At 30.5% G+C, this 25262-nt stretch overlaps 2 protein-coding genes and 1 non-coding gene across 5 annotated transcripts in view; all 3 read right to left on the reverse strand.

Annotated features, from left to right (window-relative positions):
* Positions 1-3780: 3780 nt before the first annotated feature.
* Positions 3781-18418, reverse strand: LOC126769495 (calcium and integrin-binding family member 2). Of its 2 annotated transcripts, XM_050488350.1 has the most exons (5): positions 13257-13385; positions 12465-12499; positions 5999-6116; positions 5543-5670; positions 3781-4041 (listed from the first exon to the last, which is right to left on the reverse strand). In XM_050488350.1, exons 1-5 carry the CDS (start codon positions 13305-13307, stop codon positions 3804-3806), a joined length of 570 nt encoding a protein of 189 aa, XP_050344307.1. In that variant the 5' UTR covers positions 13308-13385; the 3' UTR covers positions 3781-3803. The 2 variants fall into 2 exon arrangements, 1 of the variants encoding a protein (XP_050344307.1); XR_007669383.1 differs by lacking the exons at positions 3781-4041; positions 5543-5670; positions 5999-6116; positions 12465-12499; positions 13257-13385 and adding exons at positions 16079-16114; positions 17166-17253; positions 18294-18418.
* A 302-nt stretch (positions 18419-18720) lies between these two features.
* Trnah-gug (transfer RNA histidin (anticodon GUG)) lies at positions 18721-18792 on the reverse strand. The gene has a single exon. It is a non-coding gene; the product is annotated as a tRNA-His (tRNA).
* A 3190-nt stretch (positions 18793-21982) lies between these two features.
* Positions 21983-25262, reverse strand: part of LOC126769242 (galanin receptor type 3) — a 56323-nt gene continuing 53043 nt past the window's right edge. For both annotated transcript variants that reach the window (XM_050487890.1, XM_050487882.1), the window contains exons 3-5: positions 23953-24128; positions 23349-23490; positions 21983-22691 (exon numbers count right to left, since the gene is read on the reverse strand). In XM_050487890.1, coding sequence (XP_050343847.1) covers positions 22012-22691; positions 23349-23490; positions 23953-24128 — 998 coding nt within the window. In that variant the 3' untranslated portion in view covers positions 21983-22011. The remainder of the gene's footprint in view (positions 22692-23348; positions 23491-23952; positions 24129-25262) is intronic.

Raw genomic sequence — 25262 nt, forward strand, 5'->3', positions numbered from 1 at the left:
ATTCGTTTTTTTTTCGTCGCACCCATAGGGTAATATAAAATTGGCCATGAAAAAAACAGCATTCTCTTAAATTTATTCCGACATAGGTACTTGAATGTCTTTCCCTGTGCTTTATTTATCGTGACTGCAAACGATACCTTCTCAGAAAATTGTGTGCTTTTACAACTGATAGGTAGATCTGTATATTTGAAAAGTTCCTTATTTATTATAAACTAACCGACTAATCGTAAGTATAAATTTAACGAAACAATGAGAAAAAAATATATGCGGCGACGAAACGAAATACTTGTCTAACCTATAAACTTTAACTTCCAATGTTATTTACAAACCAAAAAACTTTTCAAGAGGAAAATTTCCGACATATATAAGTGTAGTTTAACCGCTTACGCAGCGCACGCGACGGAAGCTCTCAAAAGGAATAAATTTAAAAATACAAATTTGTATCAAAAGATACAATACGTTCCTGCACGAAATCCAGCAATTATTCAATCAATTGTTAGTTAAGCTTATAGTGTCGAAAAACAAAATAAATGTGTATTACATGTATTGATTTTTTAAATCCGTAATATGTTCATTTTTTTATTAAGCCACTTCCCTAACAAAATATAATACAAATTAATACAGACAGAAGTTTACCAGATCCCTATTATCAATGAGCGCCGAACGTCTCCGACATACCTGCGTTCTCACATACCTGCGTATAACTCAATACATATAACAGTGCGGCAGTCGGCGTGCTTTACATGTACACGTGGGCACGTTTAACCGATGTATGTCTAGCATTAGCATAATTTTTATTATATGTATTGATATTCGTATACTTATATTAAAAGTATACATATATATTCTTTACCAGTTCTGTTGCAAACTTAAGGCCCTTAATAAAGACCCCACTTTACTTTGTAATTTGTATTGAAAAAGAGAACATTAATAATTATCTACCAAATACATATATTCATATGAAATTCATATTAAGTACATACTTAAATTTTCTACTGTTCGTTGCATTCTGATAATAATACGACGTTCTTTTATAATTTGTTTTGAGTTAAATAGCCAAAATTTTCATATTATTTTAGATGTAAAATTTAAATTACTTCATAATTTTTAAATGAAAAAGTTAAGAGAACGCAAACTTTGACAAGTCCATGATGTCTTCTTAATTAATATTTGCTTTTCGATTTTCAATCAACTTTAGCATTCTTTGTATCATATTACGAGTATAATTCTCCAGATTTATCTTATTGGTACCACGACCACCTGGTTAACCATAGATATTACATATTATTATATAATTATTTATTATATAATATTTTATCTATGGTTAGCCAGGTGAGCCTGGTACTAATTATGGAGTAAGCTACATCACAACACATCATAGGTACGGATTTATAAATTATTAAGAAATCAAACTATCGTTAAAATTTATACGTAGAGAGCAAATTGTTATAGATTATTAGCTGCCCGCCCCGAGTTCGTACTTGTAAAATAAGGATTTTATCTCGTGCATTTTTTAATCAATAAGGTATAAACATTCGTCAATCGATCTATTCACCCATACAGTATAATTATATAAGTATAACCAAAAACACTGCGTATTTTTTAAAGCGTTTATTTATTATTGTTTTCTTAGGTTATCTGTTTGTCTACGGATTTTATGTGTGACTGGTGGCTCATCGTACATTCGTCCCACATTATTAGACAGAAGTTTGAAAAGGTGGCTCGTTATTTGTTTTCTTTTTAATATTGGTAAATAGTCACCCCCACCCATATACATCAGCACTATAAAAATATTAACCATTCCTTACATCGCTAAGGCACTACCAACCTTGGGAACTAAACTGTCCCTTGTGCCTGTAGTTACATTGGCCCATCGCCCTTTAAGCCGTAACACAACAATATTAAATATTGCTGTTTGGCGGTACAATATGTGATAAATATAGTACATACGAATAGAACATACGAAATCTTTTCGCTGGCTATTTCGCTATCGCATCGTTGGCCATCACCATAATATTTTTTCCTGCGCGAGAATTTTAATTTTGCCGTGAGTCCTAAGATATTCATTTAAATTAAGCATTTAGTTTAATGTTCAAATTTTGAAAGGGCACCGCACCGTAGCCGCTCTATTTATATATAGCGGCTTGAAGTTGTAATAATAAAAAATATACATATACATATATTGTAACGTGTTTTAACACGTTTTGAGTTGAAAATATGTAGATTTTTATTTATTACATTATTGTATTTTTGGTACACCATAAAGCGTAGTCTTCCTTAATTTATTCAACTCTGTCACTAATTTGTATATTTTATATATATATATATATATATATATATATATATATATATATATATATATATATATATATATATATATATATATTATTTGTAAATATATATATATATATATATTTGTAAATATATTTATATATATATATATATATATATATATATATATATATATAAAACAACTTCACAACTAAATTTATTTTCTTTCTTCTCTCTAGGTCTTTTATTACCTTTCAATCGATTCAAAACGGACTTCGCGTTATTAGTCACTAACAGTTTCTATTAAAACAGACAAATTGAATTACTATTATTAATATTTTTAGAAATATAGTTTAATATTTTATATAACTCAAGATGATTTATTTTATACAAATTATATAAACAAACATAGTCTATAGAATAATAGTCTATACAAATTATATAAACAAACATAGTCTATAGATTATAAGTGATAGACGTGTAACAAGTTATAACTTTTACTAATTACTATTGTTTAATAATAGTAAATATGTAACTTTTCTCTTAAACTCTGATTTGTTGGTAACTCATCTCAGAAAACTTCCTGCTCTTAATTAGCTAGTTTTCAACCGAGATCCTGTCAGAAAATCTACTTAAAAAACTGATGGCTTTCAAATGAATAAACTCATGTAAAAATAATTACGAAACAAATTATAAAACAAACATTCTAAACTAATAGATAAAATACATATAAAATTCTACACATTTCGATTCATGTCATCAAGAAGTCCATATAACTATTAAAACCAAACTACAAGAATAAACTGATTATTTTATAATTATAAAAACATCCATAAATGTTAATGCCAGTAACCGTCTTTAAAAGATAAAAACTACCAAATAACGTTGCATTAAAAAATAAATATAATCGTTTTACGAGGCAAAAATTAATTTTAAGCGGTCACGAAACTTCTAGCGCTATAAAGATTTTACATTCACTTTTTATATTATATCGTAAAGTGGACAACGAAACAACTATAAAATTATAGGGAGAGGAGATGTTATTGACTTTATGACGTGAACTTAACGCTACCTCTCAAGTCAAATGATGTAAAATATAATTAATTCAAGGGAGATTTCTTAAGCAAATTGACTAGTTTTTTTTTTTTAATGTAGGAGGTATAGGTGACGCTGATTCAGAATTTGCGTTATGTAGAATCTCAATCTCAGAATCTCAGAATCGAAGAATTTGCCTTCCAGTTTTTAATAATACACGCTATTATTAAAAGCTGGAAGGTCAAAAGATTTTATCGACCATTATAATTTCAAGTACACTCCAGGACCTTTCACTTACATTTTCTATGTTTAAGCTTTGAAAAACGATTAAAGATGAATGTGCTATAAATAATCGTATTTTCTTTACTAAAAAGCATGTTAATGTAGAAAGATGTTATAGAATATAAATATTTATCTATGAACAAACACATGTTGAGTATTGAGATCTGAAAAAAAATATAGTTAGAAAACTTTGCTAATGTCTTTATTTAAAAAAATTAAATGCGTATATGGAATGTGGATAAAAAATCCGGAGCGCGAACTACAACATGTTCAAAGTCCATAAACGATAATCTTCCATCACCATCAACATCTGCCTCATCCAGCACACTGGCCACTATTTCGTCACGCTCATGAGGATGCAACTCTCCCTTGGTGAGGAGTCTCGTCGCCTCTAAGAGGTCCTCGCGACCAATGAACATGTCATCATCCAAATCATATATACGGAATGCGTACCTGTAAATACAAATAATTTAGCTTCGATCGTTGTAGTTAATGTTTTTTATTAAATTTAAATTATATTATTTTTATCATCCTAAACAAATGAATTTTTGCGGTACATTTTTATCTCTATACCGAGTTCAGTCCAATAATTATTTAATTAATTATTTAATTATAATTTACAGATTATACAGGCAGACGATGTCTTCATTATAATTTAAATATTTTTTGAAAAAAAAAGAATAAAATTTCGATAACACAGCTTTGTTATATGTAAATGCTTTTATTAAAGGTCGCTTTCAATTTTTATGTCGATGGCTCATTATTAATAACTGTTCAATTAATTATGAAAATGAAATTCGATATTTATTTTAATTATAATAAAAAGTATAAAATTATCTATAGTTTATCAATTCTTCAAACGGATTACACATCACTTACGTAAATAGGTGGGCCGCTCCGCTAGTTGTCTATCATTAAAATAACCAAGAAAAACTTAAAATTCGTTGCTAATTTTTACACTTTGATGAGTGGAGTGTCGACGATTATAGTTGTGTTTACCGTAAGGTTAATTCCTATTAACGATATTTTCATTAATCTGTTAGTTGACGTCGCCGAGTCGTGAACTGCATATTTGATTGAACTATTATTATAACATATTTAAAAGAAACATGCGTATATGAACCATACAAATCAATGACGAAACGCTTACGTTGAGTTAATAGATCTTCTGATAAATCCGAACAGCGAGTATCTGCATTTGAGAACAGGAAATTAAGAATCACGGCAATTTTTTGTATAGGTAACAATGTTTTTCATTTCAGAAAAGCTCCGAATGTGGCAAAATTTGCGATTTACTTTAGATACAGCTGATTTTTAGGTAAAATTATATCCGTAGGAGCCCAAAGGTTTGTTATACGGGTAATGTATGGAATCATCGTTTGTAGTAATCGCCTTACTATATACGCAAAAAATAATCATACAATATTTAAATTTAATAGGAAAGGGCACAATTATCGGTATTAAGATATGGGAATACAATGGTCGAGGGTCTTATTCCTTTTGCTAAAGAGAAACTGACTCTGACCTTCTCGATAATATTTCGATAAGCTTTTAGAATCGGATATACTTGTGTGACAAAGCAAAGCTAAAAAAATCGATGCGAAATTAATTATACCTGTGTATATATCTGACTAAGTTAAGTGAATAGGATCGTGTGATTTTTAGAAAGATTGATTTTTTAGATTTATGAAGGCAGGGATTGTTTTTAAATTAATAATATTTATATTGAGCCTTCTTTCTGACCATTAGTATTGTGTAAGGAGTTGTTAAAAATTAGTTAATCTAACCTATCTAATTCTATCTTATTAATCACACCCACCGTTTTTAGATAAACAAACGGATACATGGTATAATACAGTTAGGTTAGTTATATATATATATATAAATAATGTTTCAGTTAAAGACAGGGCTCAGTTACAGTTACATTATATGTATGTATAATAATAATTTATACCAAGCCTTAATATCTCGTGGCGCAGCTTCGCTGAATACTGACATCATATCTAAGAAGTCTTCGAAAGTAAGATTACCGGAACCGTCGTGAGAAAATACTTTGCAAATCCGTCTTTTAAAAGGATTTTCCTGTAAAATATCGTGTAAGATTTTTTAATATACATTAGGGTTTTTATAGCAAATATGTTACATTTTTATTTACTATTAATGTTATGTATAAACAACGATACATTTAGCTGAAAATAATTTACAGTTGTAAAAAAAATCTTACGTATAACCAAATTCAACGAAAGTTCTTATTTTTATTTCATAATATTATGTTACATTTCACATTTAGTAACGTATGAAATACTTAAGAATACTTAACGAACGAATCTGAAATGACGAATGCACTATATAATCGGTATTGGACGTCCTGATTTCTTATACGAATACAAAATATTCTTCACAAATATACCTTTAGCTCGGGTAACTTTTCTATTTCTTCAACTGGCACAACAATTGTATGAGCTTGGTTTTTTGTCATTCTTTTCGGCACTAGCTCCGGGTTTACTTCTCGAAATCTTTTGAAAACTCTGCAATGACATCGGTATTATATGTTATATTTGTACATGATGTCGAAATATTTATTACTTATATTATTTTTCGCTAACAACTTGACCTCAGTTTAATTCAATTAACGTAAATTTATTACATTATATATGTACCTTATCGACTTAAAGACAATAGCACAGTTTAGTAGAATTGAAATGATCGAGATGATTAACTTTAATTTATTTTCATATAAAAAATTTATTCAATTAAAACCTAAACGTACTCTATTAAAGTCTCTATTGATCACTTTTAAAACATTATATTACAAGATAAGGTTGAATGTAACCCGACCACCAGAATGTATTTTCTATCAAGAAGGATCGGTAATAACATTAGTAGTTACTTTTTTCACATTTCATCATATATATTTTTGTAGAGATATTCAGTACGAAAATCAACAAGCACTCCACGGTTTTTCATTATCGATATAATCGTGTTATGAGTACTATACATTATTTAATGATGTTTACATAAGGTTCAAATTTATTATTTAGCAAACCTCATATTTTCTGGGGATTTTTTAATATAAAAACAAATACCTTGCCTAAGGAATAATATATATTTACTTTACGGAGTCGCAAAGTAAATATAGGTTGAGATTAAAAAGTTTATATTTAATTGTCGTGTTTATACAATGTTTGCCACTGTTTTTAGAAAAAAAATATAATATTGTTGTGGATTTATAAAAACATGCTATTTAAAAAAAAAATGACGTAATTTTCTAGAGAAACAAATTATAAAATTTCGGAAACTTGAAATTTCACGGTTAATATTAATAAAATTTAAAATGTTATTAAGTTAAATTATTATTTATAATAATCGTAGATGTTACTAAAAAAATATCGCATAAATTTATTTGTTCTTCACTTTCATTTTCTTAGGAATAGGATTAAAAATAACGTCTTTCTTGCTTTAATTTCTCTATTTATCTTCATTCGTGTGAGTGACTTAAAAATAATAAAATGATATATGCATATTTTTTTTAATGAAATTAACAAATATCCATAGAAGTATCCATTATAGATATTCTACCGCAAAACAGCAGTACTAGGTATTTTTGTCTTCCAGTTTGTACGGTGAGTGAGACAGTGTTATTACCGACATAAGGGACATAACATCTTAGTTCCCAAGATTGGTGGCGCATTGGCGATGTAAACGATTAGTAACGTTACTTACACTGCCAATGTCTATGGGTGTTTGGATCACTTACCAACAGGTGGCCCATATGCTCGTCAACCTGATAGCCGCCGATAAACATGAATTTGAACACTGTATATTAGACGATATAGCAAACAACAAACCGATAGAATATGGAAAAATAAAATAATTTAAGTAATTTACCTTGAAGTTCCAATGTCAGAAGAAATTTAAATACATTTTAATTTTATATTTTTGCCACATTGGCACCTCAACTTAGTCTAATTCGAACGAACAACGAAACGAACAACGAAATAGGTTAACTTAGTATTCATTGTTATTTGGTTATTAATTCTGGTACAATGTAATCCGGCCTTTACAAAGATTTAGTGTGTTAATTTTTTTTCTGTGAGTTGGGTGTGTTATCTTTTTTAGGTGCTTTATGGTGCAATTTTAATGAGCCCTACTCGACTGAGTAAAAAATATCATTGTCATATTTTTGTAATTTTAATACCCTACTACTGTGTTCAAAAGTAGCATTAACTCAATTACTTTTTAAAATTCGTAGTAATTAATTTAAAGGAATTTCAGTACTACATTGATATAGTTTATTGCCAAATTTCCCCGTTTTATGTAATTAACCGTTTGTCATTTTCCCATTTATTTCGTATCAGCGCAGTGTGTGTGATCACTATACGAATTAGGAATTGACACACTTTTACAGTCGGCCGCCTGTACGACGCCATGTCTCCTTGGGAATATTTTTGCTGGTGCTAGTTTCCCACCACTATATAGTTGAGTACGCCTATATAGCCTGTGGTACTGATAAACGTGCTTAATAGAAAATTCTCTGTCACGGGAATTAAGGGATTTTTTGATAACATATTACACACTATTGTGAATACTTCATTATAAAAAATACGTATGTCAACTTCAAACTTTATATATATATGTCATTGCTGAAGTTGATGCATATATGAATTAATATCGCATATGTTGAAGTTTCCCATTTATTTTTTATCATTAGGCTCAATTTATAGTTACGACTATAAATTTTAAAATTACCCATAAGAGAAACTGATCATTGTGTCCAGGATTATATAAAACTATCAAACGGTTTCCACATGAATACTTGCACAGGCAACTTAATTAAAGTATACATGTGTTGTTGAAATCTGCAATAAAGATATTTATAAAGATAGTTTAGTATACGAATATATAAATGTAATAACAGATGTATTATAATTATTAATAAAACGATGTGAAAATGGAGGAAATACGTTTGTTATTATAGGACTAATTATTATCTAAACAACACTTTTTTCCCATATATAATTTTATTTAAGTAAATATGCATCACGTTACACGTACTTTAATGGTATAGGAACTACTTGTAGACTAGTTTTATTATAATATATATACGTACGTATTTAGTTTTAAACTAGAACTTGTTACTTAACTGGGTCGGTATTGCACGTGTACCAATTAGTTAATTGAATTTACTATTATATTTAAGTTTGTTCTACTTCGTAATTGGAATTTTAGTAATGGTAAGACTTTATACAAATCCATCTGGGTTTGTACTGCTGTTCATTAGCTATACCGCCATATATGTAATATTTTTATTGTTCTGTTCCAAATTCAAATTGTTAAATTTAAGATAATATAACACTAGTATCCACGGTTGGCTAATGCGGTTCAAGATATTGTTACGTTTCCAAGTGCTAATGTCTATGGGCAACGCAGATCACTTTTTTTTTTATAGAATAGGAAGGCGGACGAGCATATGGGCCACCTGATGGTAAGTGGTCACCAAACGCCCTTAGACATTGGCATTGTAAGAAATGTTAACCATCGCTTACATTACCAATGCACCACCAACCTTGGGAACTAAGATGTTATGTCCCTTGTGCCTGTAATTACACTGGCTCACTCACCCTTCAAACCGGAACACAACAATACCAAATACTTCTGTTTTGCGGTAGAATATCTGATGAGTGGGTGGTACCTACCCAGACGAGCTTGCACAAAGCTCTACCACCAGTACCACTTTAGGTCACCTACTTGCCGTCTGTCATCGAGTTATACAAATTTAAAAAAAATTGTCATCTATGTAAAAAGCCATGTGATTATAAATTGCTATGTTCTATGATAATAATCTCTGATTAAATATTTTCACATTGTAAAACACCTAATACGAAAAAAGGAATTGTAATGTTGTGTATACTTACGTTCAGATAAGCTAAGTAAGCAACTCGAAAATCCTCTCAAAATTAAATGTCGTAAATACACCGTAAATTATATGAGTTCTTCGTATTTTCTTACAAAAAATAAAACAACACAAGGAATGACGTCATAATCTCCACTGTTTATCCCTAATCCGATTTTTGTGTGAAACTTCACGTGTATCGTAACTGTTTACGTGCCGTAAAACTACGAAACGTACGAGTTCGGCAGCTTTATACTCAATTTTCGTTTCATTCTATTATAGCTCTTACAACTATAGGGTGTAAGGTTAAACTCTTATGAAGGTCTGCAGGATTTCTCAGATGTTATAGCAGTGTATTCAAAATTGCTATTGTTGTTCTTATTGCTATAGCTATAGAGATTATTTTCACACCAACATATGGTGTTCCGATAATTCGATAGACTGACGATGGTTTGTTCTTTGCAAAATATCCTTCATTCGGTATTAAGTCCACAAATCATGCTGTTGTTAAATTAGTTTATTACGTAATTATAAATTGTTAATTTACTTTTATATATATGTTATACAATTGTTACACAAAAAGCATTAATAAAAGAAATTACGTTCTAAAATATTGAGTTTTTCGTATCGCAAAGGTGATATTCTGTCCTTTATAAATTTATTATATCCTTTATAAGTTCATTTTTTACTTTAGGATAAAAATAATGTTTTGACTAATTAAAATAGCAATGTTTCATTAAATATAATTTGCATTTGATTTGTTTCGTATTAATCTATTCAATTACAGTGCTGATTGTGGTTATGGCGCGTGACGTTTATCTGTTTTCTATAATTATTTGTTTGTATATGTTGCGCACATACTGGTTTGATGATATTAAATAATTTGTTGTTTTATTCATTGTTAATATTAATATCCGACTATTTCTTCGCCTATTTAGTATTCACAAGCCATCCGCTCTGAATTCCCACAGCTAGGAACTAAAGTTTTATTTTGCAATTGCGTTCGTGATTTTTCTTCAACACTCTTTTAAACACATTTTAATAAATTCGAAACTTTTTTGAAATATGTAGGTATAAATAAATATAAAATATAGATTTTTTTCACACATCCTTCAAATCGGAAAATAACAATAACAAGTAATGCTGTTTTGCGGTAGAAGATTTAATGAGTGGGTGGTACCTACCCTGACGAGCTTGCACAATGCCCTACCACCAATAAAATAGTTATTTTCAAATAGATAAATCATGTTGAAACGACATGTCAAAAGTACTCTTGCATAGACAGTGTTATGATGTGATGGGTAGCTTTAGACGAGGTTAAAATATTTATAATTTAATATATCATACCCATACACTTTCAATAGGTCATACCCATAATGCAAATATTGCAATTATGCAATTTTGTTCAATCGATCTTTAAAAATATATAACTTCAAACCTTTATATTTGTAAAAATACTTTTAGCTCGTTTCAATAGATTCGATTAGTATTTTGTATGATAGCCCATATAACATAACATATTCAAATTATATTACAATGATTGTTTATTATACGGTTATATTATTATTTAGTCTTAAATTACATTAGGAAGTAAGTTGAGTGAATGGAGCAGTTGATGGTTACAATCACTCACAGATAGTGGCTCTGCAAGAAGTTAATGTGGCATGTTAACCACAGAATTAAATAGAATATTGAATGAGAGATATGAAGTCGAGATGGCCTAGTGGTTAGAACGCGTGAATTTTAACCGATGATCGTGGATTCAAACCCGAGCAAGCACCACTGAATATTCTTAATTTGTGTTAATAATTCAACTCGTGCTTTACGGTGAATGAAAACATAGTGAGGAAACCTGCATGTGTCTAATTTCATTGAAATTCTGCCGCATGTGTATTCTACCAACCCGCATTGGAGCAGCGTAGTGGAATAAGCTCTAAACCTTCTCACCAAAATGGAGAGGAGGCCTTAGCCCAGCAGTGAGATATTAACAGGCTGTTACTCTTACTGTATTGAATGAGAAGCAGGGAAATAATATTATTAATCCTGTTCTTGTTCAGTTATCGTTAGTGGCTAGTACACGTGAAACATAACTGAAGATTGCAGGTTCAAATCTCTGCATAATTTTTGTGTGCTTAATTTGTATTTTTAATTCATCTTGCACGTGGCTGTGAAGGAAAACATCGTGAAGAAAACTGCATACGTCGGACATATTCTATAAACCGTATTGGAGCAGCCTGATGGAATATAATAATAAGAGGACCATAACCAGCAATGGGAAATTTACAGGGTGCCCTTCACTAGTTCAGTCATCAATCAAAGAAACTGATGAAAAACATAAATCTTTGCCGCTGTTAATTTTTTAACAATTAACAATTCAATATGTGAAATCCTTGGCGGTTCATAGATCTTTGAGTTCTTGACAAGTAATGGTGACTGAAGTCACTAACGAATGATAATCTTCATCATGTGTAATTGAAAAAGTATTTTAAATGATGGGATTCCAAAAATTATTATGTTATATATGTTTGCCACAATTTTAATTCAATACGAAAATGTATCTACGCTCAAACACTGTAAACGTTGTTCTTTTTTAATTCTGTTATTTCGTTTGGTTACACTTGCGAAAATGTATATTTACAGATTATATGGCATCAGAGTCGTGTTCGCTTCGCTTGTTCTCGGAATATATTTAAAAGAAATTTTAAAATAAACATTTTCCTTGAAAACAAGTTTCACAATAACAACATAAATAAACATAATACACTCTAACAAAGAAGAATATTACAGACCAATAAGTTTGTGAGATCGTTAAGAGTCGTGGAAAAGCGATAGCAATCTTTTGTTAGATCAGAAGAAATAATCGTAATAAGTTAATGTTATGACTGGATGAATTATTGTACAAAAACAAGATATTCTTGTTTAATATTGGAATACCGAATGGAAAAAAATATATAATAATAGTCTAATCCTTCATAAACCTCACCGTAGTATCTCCTTCCTTGTGAAAAATGTACAGTCCTGTTTAAAACGAGAAATGTATGTTTTGAATAAAGTTTTATGAGAGACTCTTGTTTTCTTTCATTTGCATCCTTTCCCATTCATATGGAAATTGTTTATCTATTTTCTTCTTAAATAAGTTTCGTCAAAGTATACTGATGGCATAACGTTTATAAATATAAAATTATCTGGCCAAAGTATTGCCAAATCTTAGGGCACCTGTCGAATTCTAATACTGATTTTATATTTTACTATCTAGTTAATATAGCAGTAGCTTCTATTTAAAATTTAAAAAGTAAATTTATTATAGTAAATTTTAGTTAAATATTTTCTTCATATCGGTTCGGCGTTTTCTTTGATGTGAGCTTTATTCCTAGATTTCTAAAATATAGTTGATGGTGTTTTATTAATCTCTTCAGTAAAATTACATGTTAAAGAGACAAAAGTAATTGCGTAAAATTAGACTGCAACGTTTATAATTAATAGTCGAAGCGTAAATTTATGTTGATTTTAATTTATACGATAATAGACCATTCATCGTTTTATATGTACGTAAATGAATAAATCTATATAACAATTTACTACACTAAAATTCTTTTCGTCACTTACACTGGTATTCATTTGTATATTAATAATTTTAAAACTTTTGCTTAAATTAATTTTGTACATTAATTTTATATAATACACAAAAATTAATACATATTATATTACTTGTGAACGATGCAAGGCTTGTTGACACTTGATATTATATTTTTTCAAATTACGGAATTATGTTTACCTGATAATCCTCTAATTGCTGTTCTGTAAATGTCACGACTTTATTTCCCATTGCCAATATTTAAATATAAACAAAATAAAATGATGTTTTTTTACAAAATAAAAATATGAGGCCAAAGCCAGCCTGTTGCCTCGTCGACCAAACACTGGCGTTATTAGCACGATCGTTTAGGGAGTGTTTCGCATAGAGTAACTGAACGTTATAGAGTATTCATTAAAATTCTATTTTTATTTTTTATTAATCAAATTCACTCTTTCAAAGTATTTTTTGCTATTAATTTGTTTTATATAACGTAAATTCAGATATACATTTAATTTATATTTTTAATTAATTATTTTAAAATCTAACTATAAAGTAACACAGTGGCGACTTTTTAAAATATTTTAGTTCTGTGTTATAAATTTCCATATTGTCGATGTAGTATATCAAGATTTGAAATCAATACAATTAATTGATAATAGTTTTAAGATATGATAAGAATTTTCATTTTTTTTATATAAATAATAATTACAAAATCTATATATAACATTAGTACCTAATAAAAAGACCATAAGCCCTGACTTGAATCAATATTCTGAACGAAGAATAGCACTTATTTATAACAGGCATTTTATCTATTTGTATTGTCTATATGAAGTCTATTAAATTAATTTATATTTATTTATTATTGTAAGTGTTTTTTTTAATCTGAAATGTACTATCTGATGAAGTTTGGAGTATTTTAACACTTACCTCTATCCGTACATTATTCTGTGATAAAACTAAAGGTGGGGAAAGATCGGCGCCGCGCCCCGTCCTCGTCTAGTGACATGCTATCTGTTAAATAGGATGTCTATCTTTCTATAAGATAATAGGTAATAACTTTAATATAAATACAGCCGGAATGGCCTTGTTGTTAGGATACTTGAGTCTTAACAGAAAATTTCGAGTGATTTATTTCTTTAATTTAATGTAGGAAGCCATTTGGTAAAATTCGCCAACTGATGGTAAGTGGTCAACACTGTCAAAAAACAAAATTTTTTTGTAGCTTTGTTAAAGTCTTAGAATAAATATTTTCATTGTTTGTAATTTGTTAAGTTTAACATACTAAGTTATAGCTTATCAATCTAGTAAATAGAATAATGACAATTTAAATATTTGTTGTATTTGCTTTATACAGTTACGTTCACATGCGACAACGAATATATTTTCCCTTGGTGTTGTACCGAAATGACAGTCGCAAGTAGTTTCTAGATCAGAATTTATTAATCTAAGCTTGCGAAGTTAGGCAAAGAAATCCTAGACAAAAATAAGAAAAAAAGTCATTAAACGCAAGCCTCGAAGTAAACAAAAATGTATTCAGTAGAATCAAAACATCTGTTTTAAAATAGATGTTACTTTAGAAAAACGGTTTTGATATGAAAATCAGGAGAAACATCTATTTAAAAGAGATGTATTAAAACGTTGGCCTACTATTCAAAAGATATGAAAGAGAAGGCGGAGAGGTCTAATGTCTATCTATTGGGACAAAGTCATAGGGGACCGAAACTGGAACAAGCTATATCCTATTATAAGTAAAAACAAATACATTGAATCGACATGATATAATTGGTCAAGACCTTAAATCATATAAATGGTATCATGGATTCGTGAAAAATTTGCGTTTTGAATGTAAGCGACGTTGTTATCGAAGCTTTAGAAGTAAAATTAAAGAGGATATATATAGTTAAGTGAAATAGGCTTGTATTATAAAGATATATTAATCAAGAATTGTTTGTAGTGTATTATATAGTAGAGCTATTAGCAAAGCTCATAGAACATATAAATCTGCGGTTTGTTTCTCTGTACTCATCTTACATAGGAATAGGCTAAATATAAACAGCAAACATAGTCATAAACGTGATAAATACTTAAAATAGATAGTTTTATTTTCAATTTTTTATTAGACGAACTAACTATAAACTGTGTGGGTCGTCTGAAGGTAATCTGGTGTTTAGTTCCAGAAGGCAATAATTGATTACTTGAAAAATATGAGAACAAAAAAGAAAATTCCTCTGATCTATAATAACAGCGGCTTATCATACAAAATAGAACCAAACAACACAAATTTTGGAGGTGAGGTTTATAAATATTAAGAAAAATAAAATTATTACTTAATGTGAACCGACTAGAATGAAACAAATACAAATAACTTGTATATCCAAAGAATACAAAATAGAGAAAGACATTATTGAAAATTGTATTAAAATATTTTTTATAGTTTTCACGTGGCATGGCAAATCTGATTCACAATATGACGCACGCTGTGGCAATAGCTATATAAATTTTTATACAATTAATTACTTCTTACAAGCATAGTTTAGTCCTCTAATTAGGTATGCTAATTGGATGTGACAATTTAGTCAGATATGTTAGGTAGATATTATTTATATCAATTACATTGCATTGGATACTAAAATCAAGTCAAAACGTCATGATTTAAGGACGTAACCTTCATTTTTAAAGTAATATATTTATGATTTAAAAAATAACATCCTAATAAACACCGCAGCGTTAAGGCCTTATTCTCCTTTCGAGGTTTGTAATTTATGAAAGTCATTTCATACTCATACTGCGTTTTAATTTTTGGGTTTCGTGCCAAAAGTTAATGTTATTCGTCCCTTAAAACTGATTAAAAACATATTTGCATTTATAATTTTATTAAAACAATTATTGATAAATGGGATGATTATAAGTCATAATAGCTCTAAGCCCATCCGGAACATTCGGTTAAACATTTACACTCCGATTCGAAATTATTGGTATCAGGCTTCGGGTCTGGGCAATGGTTAGCCCAGCGGATTGTGTGACAAATTCGACGGCGCCAATCGTAAACCCATCTGGAAAATAATAAATGTTTAACATGAGAATGAAACAAACTTAAAATGTCAACTTAGTAAATTTTTAATTCCAGTGCAAGTAAGGTAATAATAAATAAGTAATAGGTACATACAATCCTAATTATTACTGTAATTGGCTTTAACATTAAGCGGTCCGAGATCAGATACAAAAGAATAATTTTAAGAGACAATGTGTGATCACACGTCCATACTTACCCAACTCAATGACTAAAAATTTAGAGAGATAAGGAATAGCGCCAGCGTCATCTTTGAACGGTGGATGTATATGGTTACAATATATTTCATATATTAAATAAATCTTGTGACATACATACATTAATTTGTAATGTATTAATCAACTTAAATATACATAAATATACTAGTCAAGATGTCCAAACGAATAGACCACATGCATCGTACATGTTTTCATGTGTTTGCTTATTTCGACAATTTTTTGTTTAAAACTCATCTCGTGTTTGACATTGATGGAAAATATCACGAAGGAATGTGCGTAGTTGTGCATAATCAATAGACACACTGTGGAGTACAAGTGTGGAAAAGACTACACATTCTCTTTAAGAGAAGAGAAAACCACTGTTTAGAAATGGGAGTTAGAATAAAATATACCTATTTTATATATACCTATATATATTGTACCTTTTAGTATATACTTTCAATTTCAATTCAATTTGATTTATGAAATATATTTGATCACTCGCTATATTTTACTGGTGGTAGGGCTTTGTGCAAGCTCGTCTGGGTAGGTACCACCCACTCATCAGATATTCTACCGCAAAACAGCAATACTTGATATTGTTGTGTTCCGGTTTGAAGGGTGAGTGAGCCAGTGTAATTACAGGCACAAGGGACATAAAATCTTAGTTCCCAAGGTTGGTGGCGCATTGGATATGTAAGCGATGGTTGACATTTCTTACAATGCCAATGTCTAAGAGCGTTGGTGACCACTTACCAACAGGTGGCCCATATGCTCGTCCGCCTTCCTTTTCTATAAAAAAAAAAAAAAATCTTTGCTAATTCGCTAGTTTATTACCTTTCTTTGTGCGGCCACCTGTCTCGAACAACCCATTCAATTTGACAATGTTTTTCAATCGGTTTGACTTGACATATTTCAGCTGTAACTTTTTAAAAACATTACAATTAATAAAATTGACATAAAAATGCTTTCATTGCTTAACTCAATATCATAAAATTTTACTTGACTGAAATAAGGAAATTTGAGTTGTTCATTTTAATTTAATAATCTGTTTGACAAATGATGAAAGGAAAATCAGTCGTTTTGTTTCTAAATACGTTAACAACTCTCAAAGAAAATGCCTCATATAAAATATGTAAGATTTTGCATTTTAAGTTCATCTTTATATGTGTATTTCCTGAAAGAAAAGAAAATTTTTAGAAGAAGAAATCATTTATTTATAACTTAATATTAGAGTCGAGCAAATCTCGTCCAGGTACTACTGTCATAAAAGCTTGCATTTATTTTTGATTTTCTATTTTTCATCCATAAATCTAACAAAATAAATATTTACTAAAAAACGTCTAATTTTGTAATTAATTTTATAATATATTTTATAATATATTTTGTTATTAATTTTATAATTTTGTAATTTTGACGGTGAAGGAAAACATCGTGAGGAAACCTGCATGTGTCTAATTTCACTGAAATTCTGCCACATGTGTATTCCACCAACCCGCATTGGAGCAGCGTGGTGGAATAAGCTCCAAGAACCTTCTCCTCGAAAAGGGAGAGGAGGCCTTAGCCCAGCAGTGGGACATTCACAGGCTGTTACTTGTCTAATTTTGTCAATGAATATGATTCCAATTCACAGTAAACAGAACACGTGGATCCTTATCAAAGGTCGCGGGTTCAAAACCGATCAAGCAACTCTTAGTTTTCACATGCTTTATTTGTTTATACTTAATCACGCGTACCGTGGAAAAGGAAAACATCATGAAGAGAATGGAAAAAGTTCTAAATCTTCTTCATCGCAATGAGGAAGGAAACCTTTGACGCTGGGAAATTTACAAGCCGTTACTGTAGATATTTATAATATACACATACAATATTAAGGTTTATTATCGACTATTACACACATATGTTATATATAGAAATATCTAAAATTTATAAGTTAATGAATATAACAAATATGCTATTACTTACCACGTGGTTCAATAAAATTCATAAAACCAGCAACGAAGATAAGGAATAAAATAAACATACTTGTTATTAAGGTCAATCGATCTCTCGTACTAATATATAAAATGATTTCATCGTATTGTTCCGATTTTGAGAGCGATCATTGTTATGTGACAATTTATAAGTGTTTTTGTTTATGTGTGCGTAATATCCATACATACATATAAGCAAGTTTTGTCATTAATTTCATCATATTTGTTTACATGTACACACATAATACGCGTATATAAAATGTATCATAACCTAGATATCTCAATCATAATGGATTTAAAATTAATCATGTATATCATTTTGTTATGTCCTGCGATATGTTTATTTGAGTGTATTAAAGCCAAATAAATAAAATGTAAGACTAAAAATAAAAAATCGCTCCGCCATGACAGCTTTTAGCTGCCGTGACCAGGATTCGAACCTGGGTTACTACGGCCACAACGTAGGGTCCTAACCACTAGACGATCACGGCTATCGGAGCTCTGAACGTTTCTTCTCAAAAACTGAACTGGATTATTTCTTATATATAATCATAATAAAATTAAAAGGTATCAATTTTAAAGCATTTGAAATAAAATGACGTACATCTCATTTTGATCGAGTTATCTCAAACTGGAGCACTTACTTTCTCTACTGCTTAAAGAGGCGTTGTAACATAATATTTAGAGTTTGCCAATAGTTTGCTTGTTTATATTACGAAGAATTAATTTAGTAATACGAAAAAAGAGTAGACTAAACCGAAAAAAAACATTAACTAGTTGTAACAGTACAATGATTTCATATACCTAGCGAATATTTTATACTTGGTTTGCTTCCTCGAATCCAACGATTTTTTTTCGTTTTTTGGTTTAATACCACTTTTAGCATATTATTTTCTAATTAAAATTTCTCCCCGAGGTTATAATCTATCAAATAAAAAAGTGCCATCAAAACGGATCAGAATCGACGAACCAAGAGAAGAAAATACGCATAAAAAATAAGGCCGACATAAATCTGCTGTTTGAAGTCGAGTTTCTTGTTAAGAAATGTTAATCGCACAATTTTTTTTTTTGATAATTGTTGTATTTTGTACAGTGTCAATAATAATTTATGAGGTATAATATCTAATACTTTACCTCTAATATTTTTTTTCAAGTACCCTGGTACGGTAAATTGCTTGCTTAATACACTTAACAACAATTTAATAAATAATTTTGTTTTTTTTTTTTTTAAATAAAACATATACATTTTGCTAATTTGCTAATGATAAATTGGGCAATTAATTGTTAAGGTTTATTTTAAATAAAATCTGTAAACTTTTCCCTAGATTGGTCTTAACTTCCAACGTCTTAAGCCTGACTTTTTAATGAGAAGTAGAAGAGCTGGTAAGAAATTACCCAAGTACAGTTACTATTTAAAAATAAATCACTCCATACCATGATATTTCTAACTAGTTTTTAGTGTTGTGTGTTTTTATATTATTCATTCGATTGGTTTGCAATTTTGTTTGTGCGACAGTTATCGTGTTACAGTTTCCGGCATAATACTATCATTTTATGTATAAGTTGCGCATTGTATTTTTCTCAACTCAACTCTTCATTATCTGATTTTAAGGTTATATTATATTAAAAGATCCTTTTGAAATCTTACTAAATTCTCTCTTATTCCATGTGATAAATTATCTTCAGCTTAGATTACAGAGCCTTGTCATTAGTATAATTTAATGAATATAGTTTAGTATGTAAGGCGCTTAGTTAACTTGATAAATTTTAGTATCTAATATATTATTACTTGTCTGTAATAATATTTTATATAATATAAATATTTTGTATCAAAAAAAATTTGAAGGCAGGTGCAATATATATCTCTCTCTCTCTCTTTCTCTCTCAGTCCTTTCAGACCGATGGGATGGCTATCCGTGAAGATCAAGAGATAACTTACCAATTCTGGACTGCTGTAATAATATTTTGTACGAAAGTCCTCGAAACACATACTAGCTGGAGACCTCAGAAAATTAAATAGCTCTACTAAATTTATTTTAAAAACATTAAAGCCCTTCACCTTAATTCTACATTCTTTTAGTATTGTCACCATTACCAAAACTGTGTGTAAAGTTTGAGCTCAATTGGTTAGGCAGCCACGATTCAATTATACACAAACACTTTATTGTTTTAGATAATGTAATTTACAGGAAGCATCATTTGTTCTTTATTTGAATTCTACTGTTTTTAAGTTTTGTTAAAATATACTATGTATAGTATGAAGAGCATTTATCTGTCTGGAATTCTTCTGTTTTTGGAGAGTAAAATATTTCTTATTTCAATTTCACGAAGGTACTGAATACCAAAATTAATGACATAGTTATGTCGGTAGCACGGCTATAACACTACAATTGTATTATTTAATATTCATGAAATTTGACCTAAAATTATTATTTTATAGGTATTTTACAATTGAACAAAATCGTTTACATAAAAAAATATCTAAGGCTGTTTTGGTATATGTGCTAGAACTTAAGATTTGTTCACATTATTCCAGTTAGAAAAACACCGAATATTTCTTTGATATAACTTCGGATTGTGAAGTCAATTTTAAAGCACTTCAGAAATGTTTTGAAATAGATGTTCAATAAAACTGCATTTTAATAGATTTTTTTTCAAAATAACCTTTAAAAAGCTAAGTACATGCTTACTATGCTTATCCATTTCCGTTGAATGTTTTGAATAATTTGTAATTTTTTAATATAAGTTTAATTGTTACTCTAAAAGAGTAACAATCGTCTTGTATTGGAAATGTTGTATATTATCTAGATTTCTATGATAGTGCGTTTTTGCTTGCTAATTTATTTATTTTTTTCATAATTATGGTGTGGTCAATATATTTTTAATGGTAGTAAAAAGATATACCAGCAAGTAAAATATTCTATCATTTGTTGTATTTGTATGTATATTGTATTGTATAGTTTTTTAAAATTTGCTTAATATAGTTTATGTAATGATTAAATGTTTTAAAAAAATTTAATAAAAAGGTCTTTTTAGGGTTGAAAATTACATGTAAACTATAAAAAGTGACTTTATAAACACGTATTCATGTATTACAAAGTGTTTTCAGTGGAAGAAAGTGACCCTCGAACCTAAATCTCGTGTTACGAACTTTCCTCCGGTAATTGATCTCGGTGGAGTTGTTTTTTCTGTTATTCTGAGTTGCGAATCCCGTAGTTTATTAAACTTTTTAATAGCTGTTTAGTAACTTTATCAGATAAAACGTGGAAGAAAAAAGGTATTATTTTTAATGTATTTTATTTTTTATATGTATACATTAAATGATAAAGTATCTTGGAGTATTCCTATAGAATTAGCACATCATACATATCTATTTTTTCTAAAAGATATGCAATTTACAAAGCGTGTTTTTTTTACGCTAACATCCTGACGTTAACTTTATGTAAGGTTTTACATCTTCTAAGTAAATGCTTACAAAACTGTAAACAATTTTGTAGGATAATTACAAGTCATTAAGCATTTATACCTCTATTCAGTAAGACAATAAAACAAATATATGTTTCATACACTTTATTGCTTGACGGATATTATTCACAATAAAATCTCAAACAACGTTTGTAACGACGAAAACGAGACGCTCTTGCGTAGACTATACGAGGCACTGAGAGACAGGAATCACAGATCGAGACAGCTTAGAAGATAGATGGACATCAATATAAGAAGCTAGAGGGAGGAGGACGTGGCGACGGAGCCGGGCGGGCGAGACGAGGATGAAAGGCACCCAGCGCGGCCTCATTCGTTGATGAAGGTCTCTCCTCGCGTACCCTCAGTTGAGGAATACGCCATGCAGCACAAGCGGCTGTCAGCGCATGTCTGTTCAGCAACCAATATGCTGCTGCATTCAGTGCTGAGTGCGCATGACCAAGCAACAACGCGTACTGTGTTATTATTGTTGGAGCGTTTAATCCAAACGCGCTGCATATGACAATAGCTGCGTGTGGACACCAACAAACGGCAAATATTGCGGCTATGCCAATCAAAACATTCCCAAGACGTCGCCTTGATCTTAGTGTTGATGTTGCTGGCTGTGGACCAAGGAGACTGGGTTGAAGTTTCTTCGCCCTGACATCACCCACATCAACTGCGTCACGGCGTTCTCTAGCTCCGACACCGGCAACAATGATCACATGAGTTGGCCGGCGTATTAGTGGAACTGGTAGGGGCAGTTCGCCGTGAGCAGCTCTTGCTGTCAGAGATAGAGCTGTGAGCTTAACTCGAACACTCCAGTGGCATCGAGTGACAGCAACGACTGGCACGCAGTAGGTGACTATAGCATGTGCAGCGGCTAGCGGGGGACATGATAAGCACGTAGCTATCACTGTCATAGCTCCTGTGGAAGGAAATTAAGTAAAGGCATAGTTTTTAAGACCGCAAAGTTCATTGTGGTATAGTTGTTATTGTTTGTTGAGAAGGAATGATTAAGATAATCCAATAGGTATTTGTTAGCCAGCTAAGATTGTGGATATTAGATAGCAATAATCTTAAAAGTAGCAATCTTTTTGACTCTACTTATAATTAAAACCAGGAATAGGAGATACAAGAATACTTGAAATAGACAGCTTAGTGGTTCGCCTGGACAGGTACTACCAGGTACTACTCACTTATCATCATACTTATGTCGTCAAACAAAAACATTGCATTGAACTTTCTTCGCCTTGACATTACCCACATCAACTGCGTTATCACGGCGTTATCTTAGTTGTATTTTGGTTTAAAAGATAAATGACTCAGTGTTATAATAGGAGCAAGGGATATTTAGCGATTCCTTGAAGAGAAGGAGTGGGTATCGGTATTATAGTGGGTACTCCGGCGCACTTGGCGCCGGTGATTCCCATATATCATGCGAAAAAAAGGAGCAAGGCACATTACAACTAATTCGCAAGGCTTATGGCGCACTGACAACGTCAGAAATAGTAAGTAATTCTACAGTATCGACGGTGACCACTTCATCATAATTTCTATACTAACCTTAAAAAAATATAATTACCAAGCAATAAAGCCGTAGTCCATACAAGTCCAACAGCTAAGAACGGTTTCGCACACAGAGAGCCACGTCTGCGCCGCACTGCACTGCACCGGTCTGCCGCTATTGCTACTAGCGATAGTGTACTTGCGGCTACTGGTAATGACTGCAAAGGTAATAGTCGAAAACACAAACTGTATAAAAAGTTATACTTAAAGAACTTAGTATCATCATAGAGTTCTCTTATATAAATTACAAGAACAGGAAATTCACGATTGTCACGTCAATAGTCTAAATTTAAAGCTGCTGAAACTACGAAGAGTTACTCATATTATATAATGTACAAAAACTTAAAAAACTGCGTTACTTCGTCTGGTATAAATTTTGCTCATGTTGGTTTGGATTTTTTTTTCAGTTAGGCATTACAGAAGAAAACGTCATCTCATTTATTAGTATAGATAAGTGAAGTCATTTTTTTATAATAATTTTATACAATAAAATTATAGTACATATAACTTTGGACTACTTTTTTTAATATTATAAGAAAGAGTTTAGTTTTAGATTAAAGTTTAGTTTTAAGTTAAAAACTCTCAATTAAACAATATCATCAGCCATATAATATATCCACCTCAATATAAAATGTGACATGGCACGGTAAATGGTGTATTCTCGCTGCCCTGGTGGCAGCAAGCGGCGCACTTGCAGCGCACACGAGAAGATCAGCAGCACAAGCGCTGAGGAGCTGAGGTGTTCGTAGCCGGGAAGCACCGCCAGATGCAAGTGCTGCCATAAGACTTACATTGCCTGAAATATTTTGTGATAATGAACTGCTCATGTCTTCATATATTTCAATTATTTTATTACAAATATCTCATATAAAACAGACTAATATAATAAAATATAAGATTTAATTGTTTTTTCTGCATCCATGAAAAAAGTACGAATCTGATTAACAAAAATTTTTACATTATCTCGTCTTAATATACTATATGTTAAACCAAACGGAGAAAATATATTCTTTTTCTTCATTCTCAATTCGCATTGATAATATTAAGAGCGCGAATTATTATATTATAGACTAGCTGCCCGCCCCGTTAAAATAAGGAGTTTATCCCGTGCATTTTTTAATCAATAAGGTATAAACATTCGCCAATCGATCTATTCGCACATACAAAAAAGTCCTAGGGATGCCCCTAATATATATATGCATAAATTGCCACCCTGCGTATTTTTTCTTGCTTTTATTTATTACTAGCGGTGCCCGCGGATTCATTCGCAAATAACTTAAAGAAATCACTCAGAGCACACTTATAATATTTCAGTTTATAAAATATTTTTAGTTTTCACAGGAACATATGTCGTTTTAAAATTGAAAGTTAAATATGTATTTAAAAAATAAATACTTATTATCAACTAACCGACTAAGTATAAATTTAACAAAACTATGACAAAAACATATATGCGGCACCGAAACGATATATCTACATAACCTATAAACTTTAACTTACAAAGTTATTTACAAACCGAAGACAAATACACAATTATGTATAAGTATTTTCAAACAATCTACTCAATTCAAAATTATAAAAAGTACAAAAAACTATCTATGATCTTATCTCGATATCTTTCATAAGAATAATACGATGTTTATAAACGCTTTATACGACTTCGCAAATAATGCTTTATTTTAGAACAAATTTGATTTCTATACAAGTTTATAGTGAGTCCACCTTAAAGGATAAAGATATGCTATCAAGGACTTTTTTTTTAAATTTTGACGACGAACAATGATTTTTGTGTACCTTCAACCGTTTACACATCGCACGCAACGGAAGCTCTCAAAAGGAATACTCGTAATTTTTTGCAAAATTTTTCATTGATGCTGCTCCACTCCTATTGTACGTAGCGTGATGTTATATAGCATATGGCCTTGATAAA

Source organism: Nymphalis io, chromosome 1 (assembly GCF_905147045.1).
Source record: "Nymphalis io chromosome 1, ilAglIoxx1.1, whole genome shotgun sequence".
Lineage (NCBI taxonomy): Eukaryota > Metazoa > Arthropoda > Insecta > Lepidoptera > Nymphalidae > Nymphalis > Nymphalis io.

Bases quoted from the DNA above. Each gene is read 5' to 3' on its own strand.
- LOC126769495 (XM_050488350.1), bottom strand. From the start codon at position 13,307: ATGGGAAATAAAGTCGTGACATTTACAGAACAGCAATTAGAGGATTAT. The intron at 12,500-13,256 runs GTAAACATAATT...CGTTTTAAACAG, and splicing joins AGCAATTAGAGGATTATCAG to GACTGTACATTTTTCACAAG. The intron at 4,042-5,542 runs GTATAAATTATT...TTGTATTTACAG, and splicing joins CCACGAGATATTAAGGCTTG to GTACGCATTCCGTATATATG.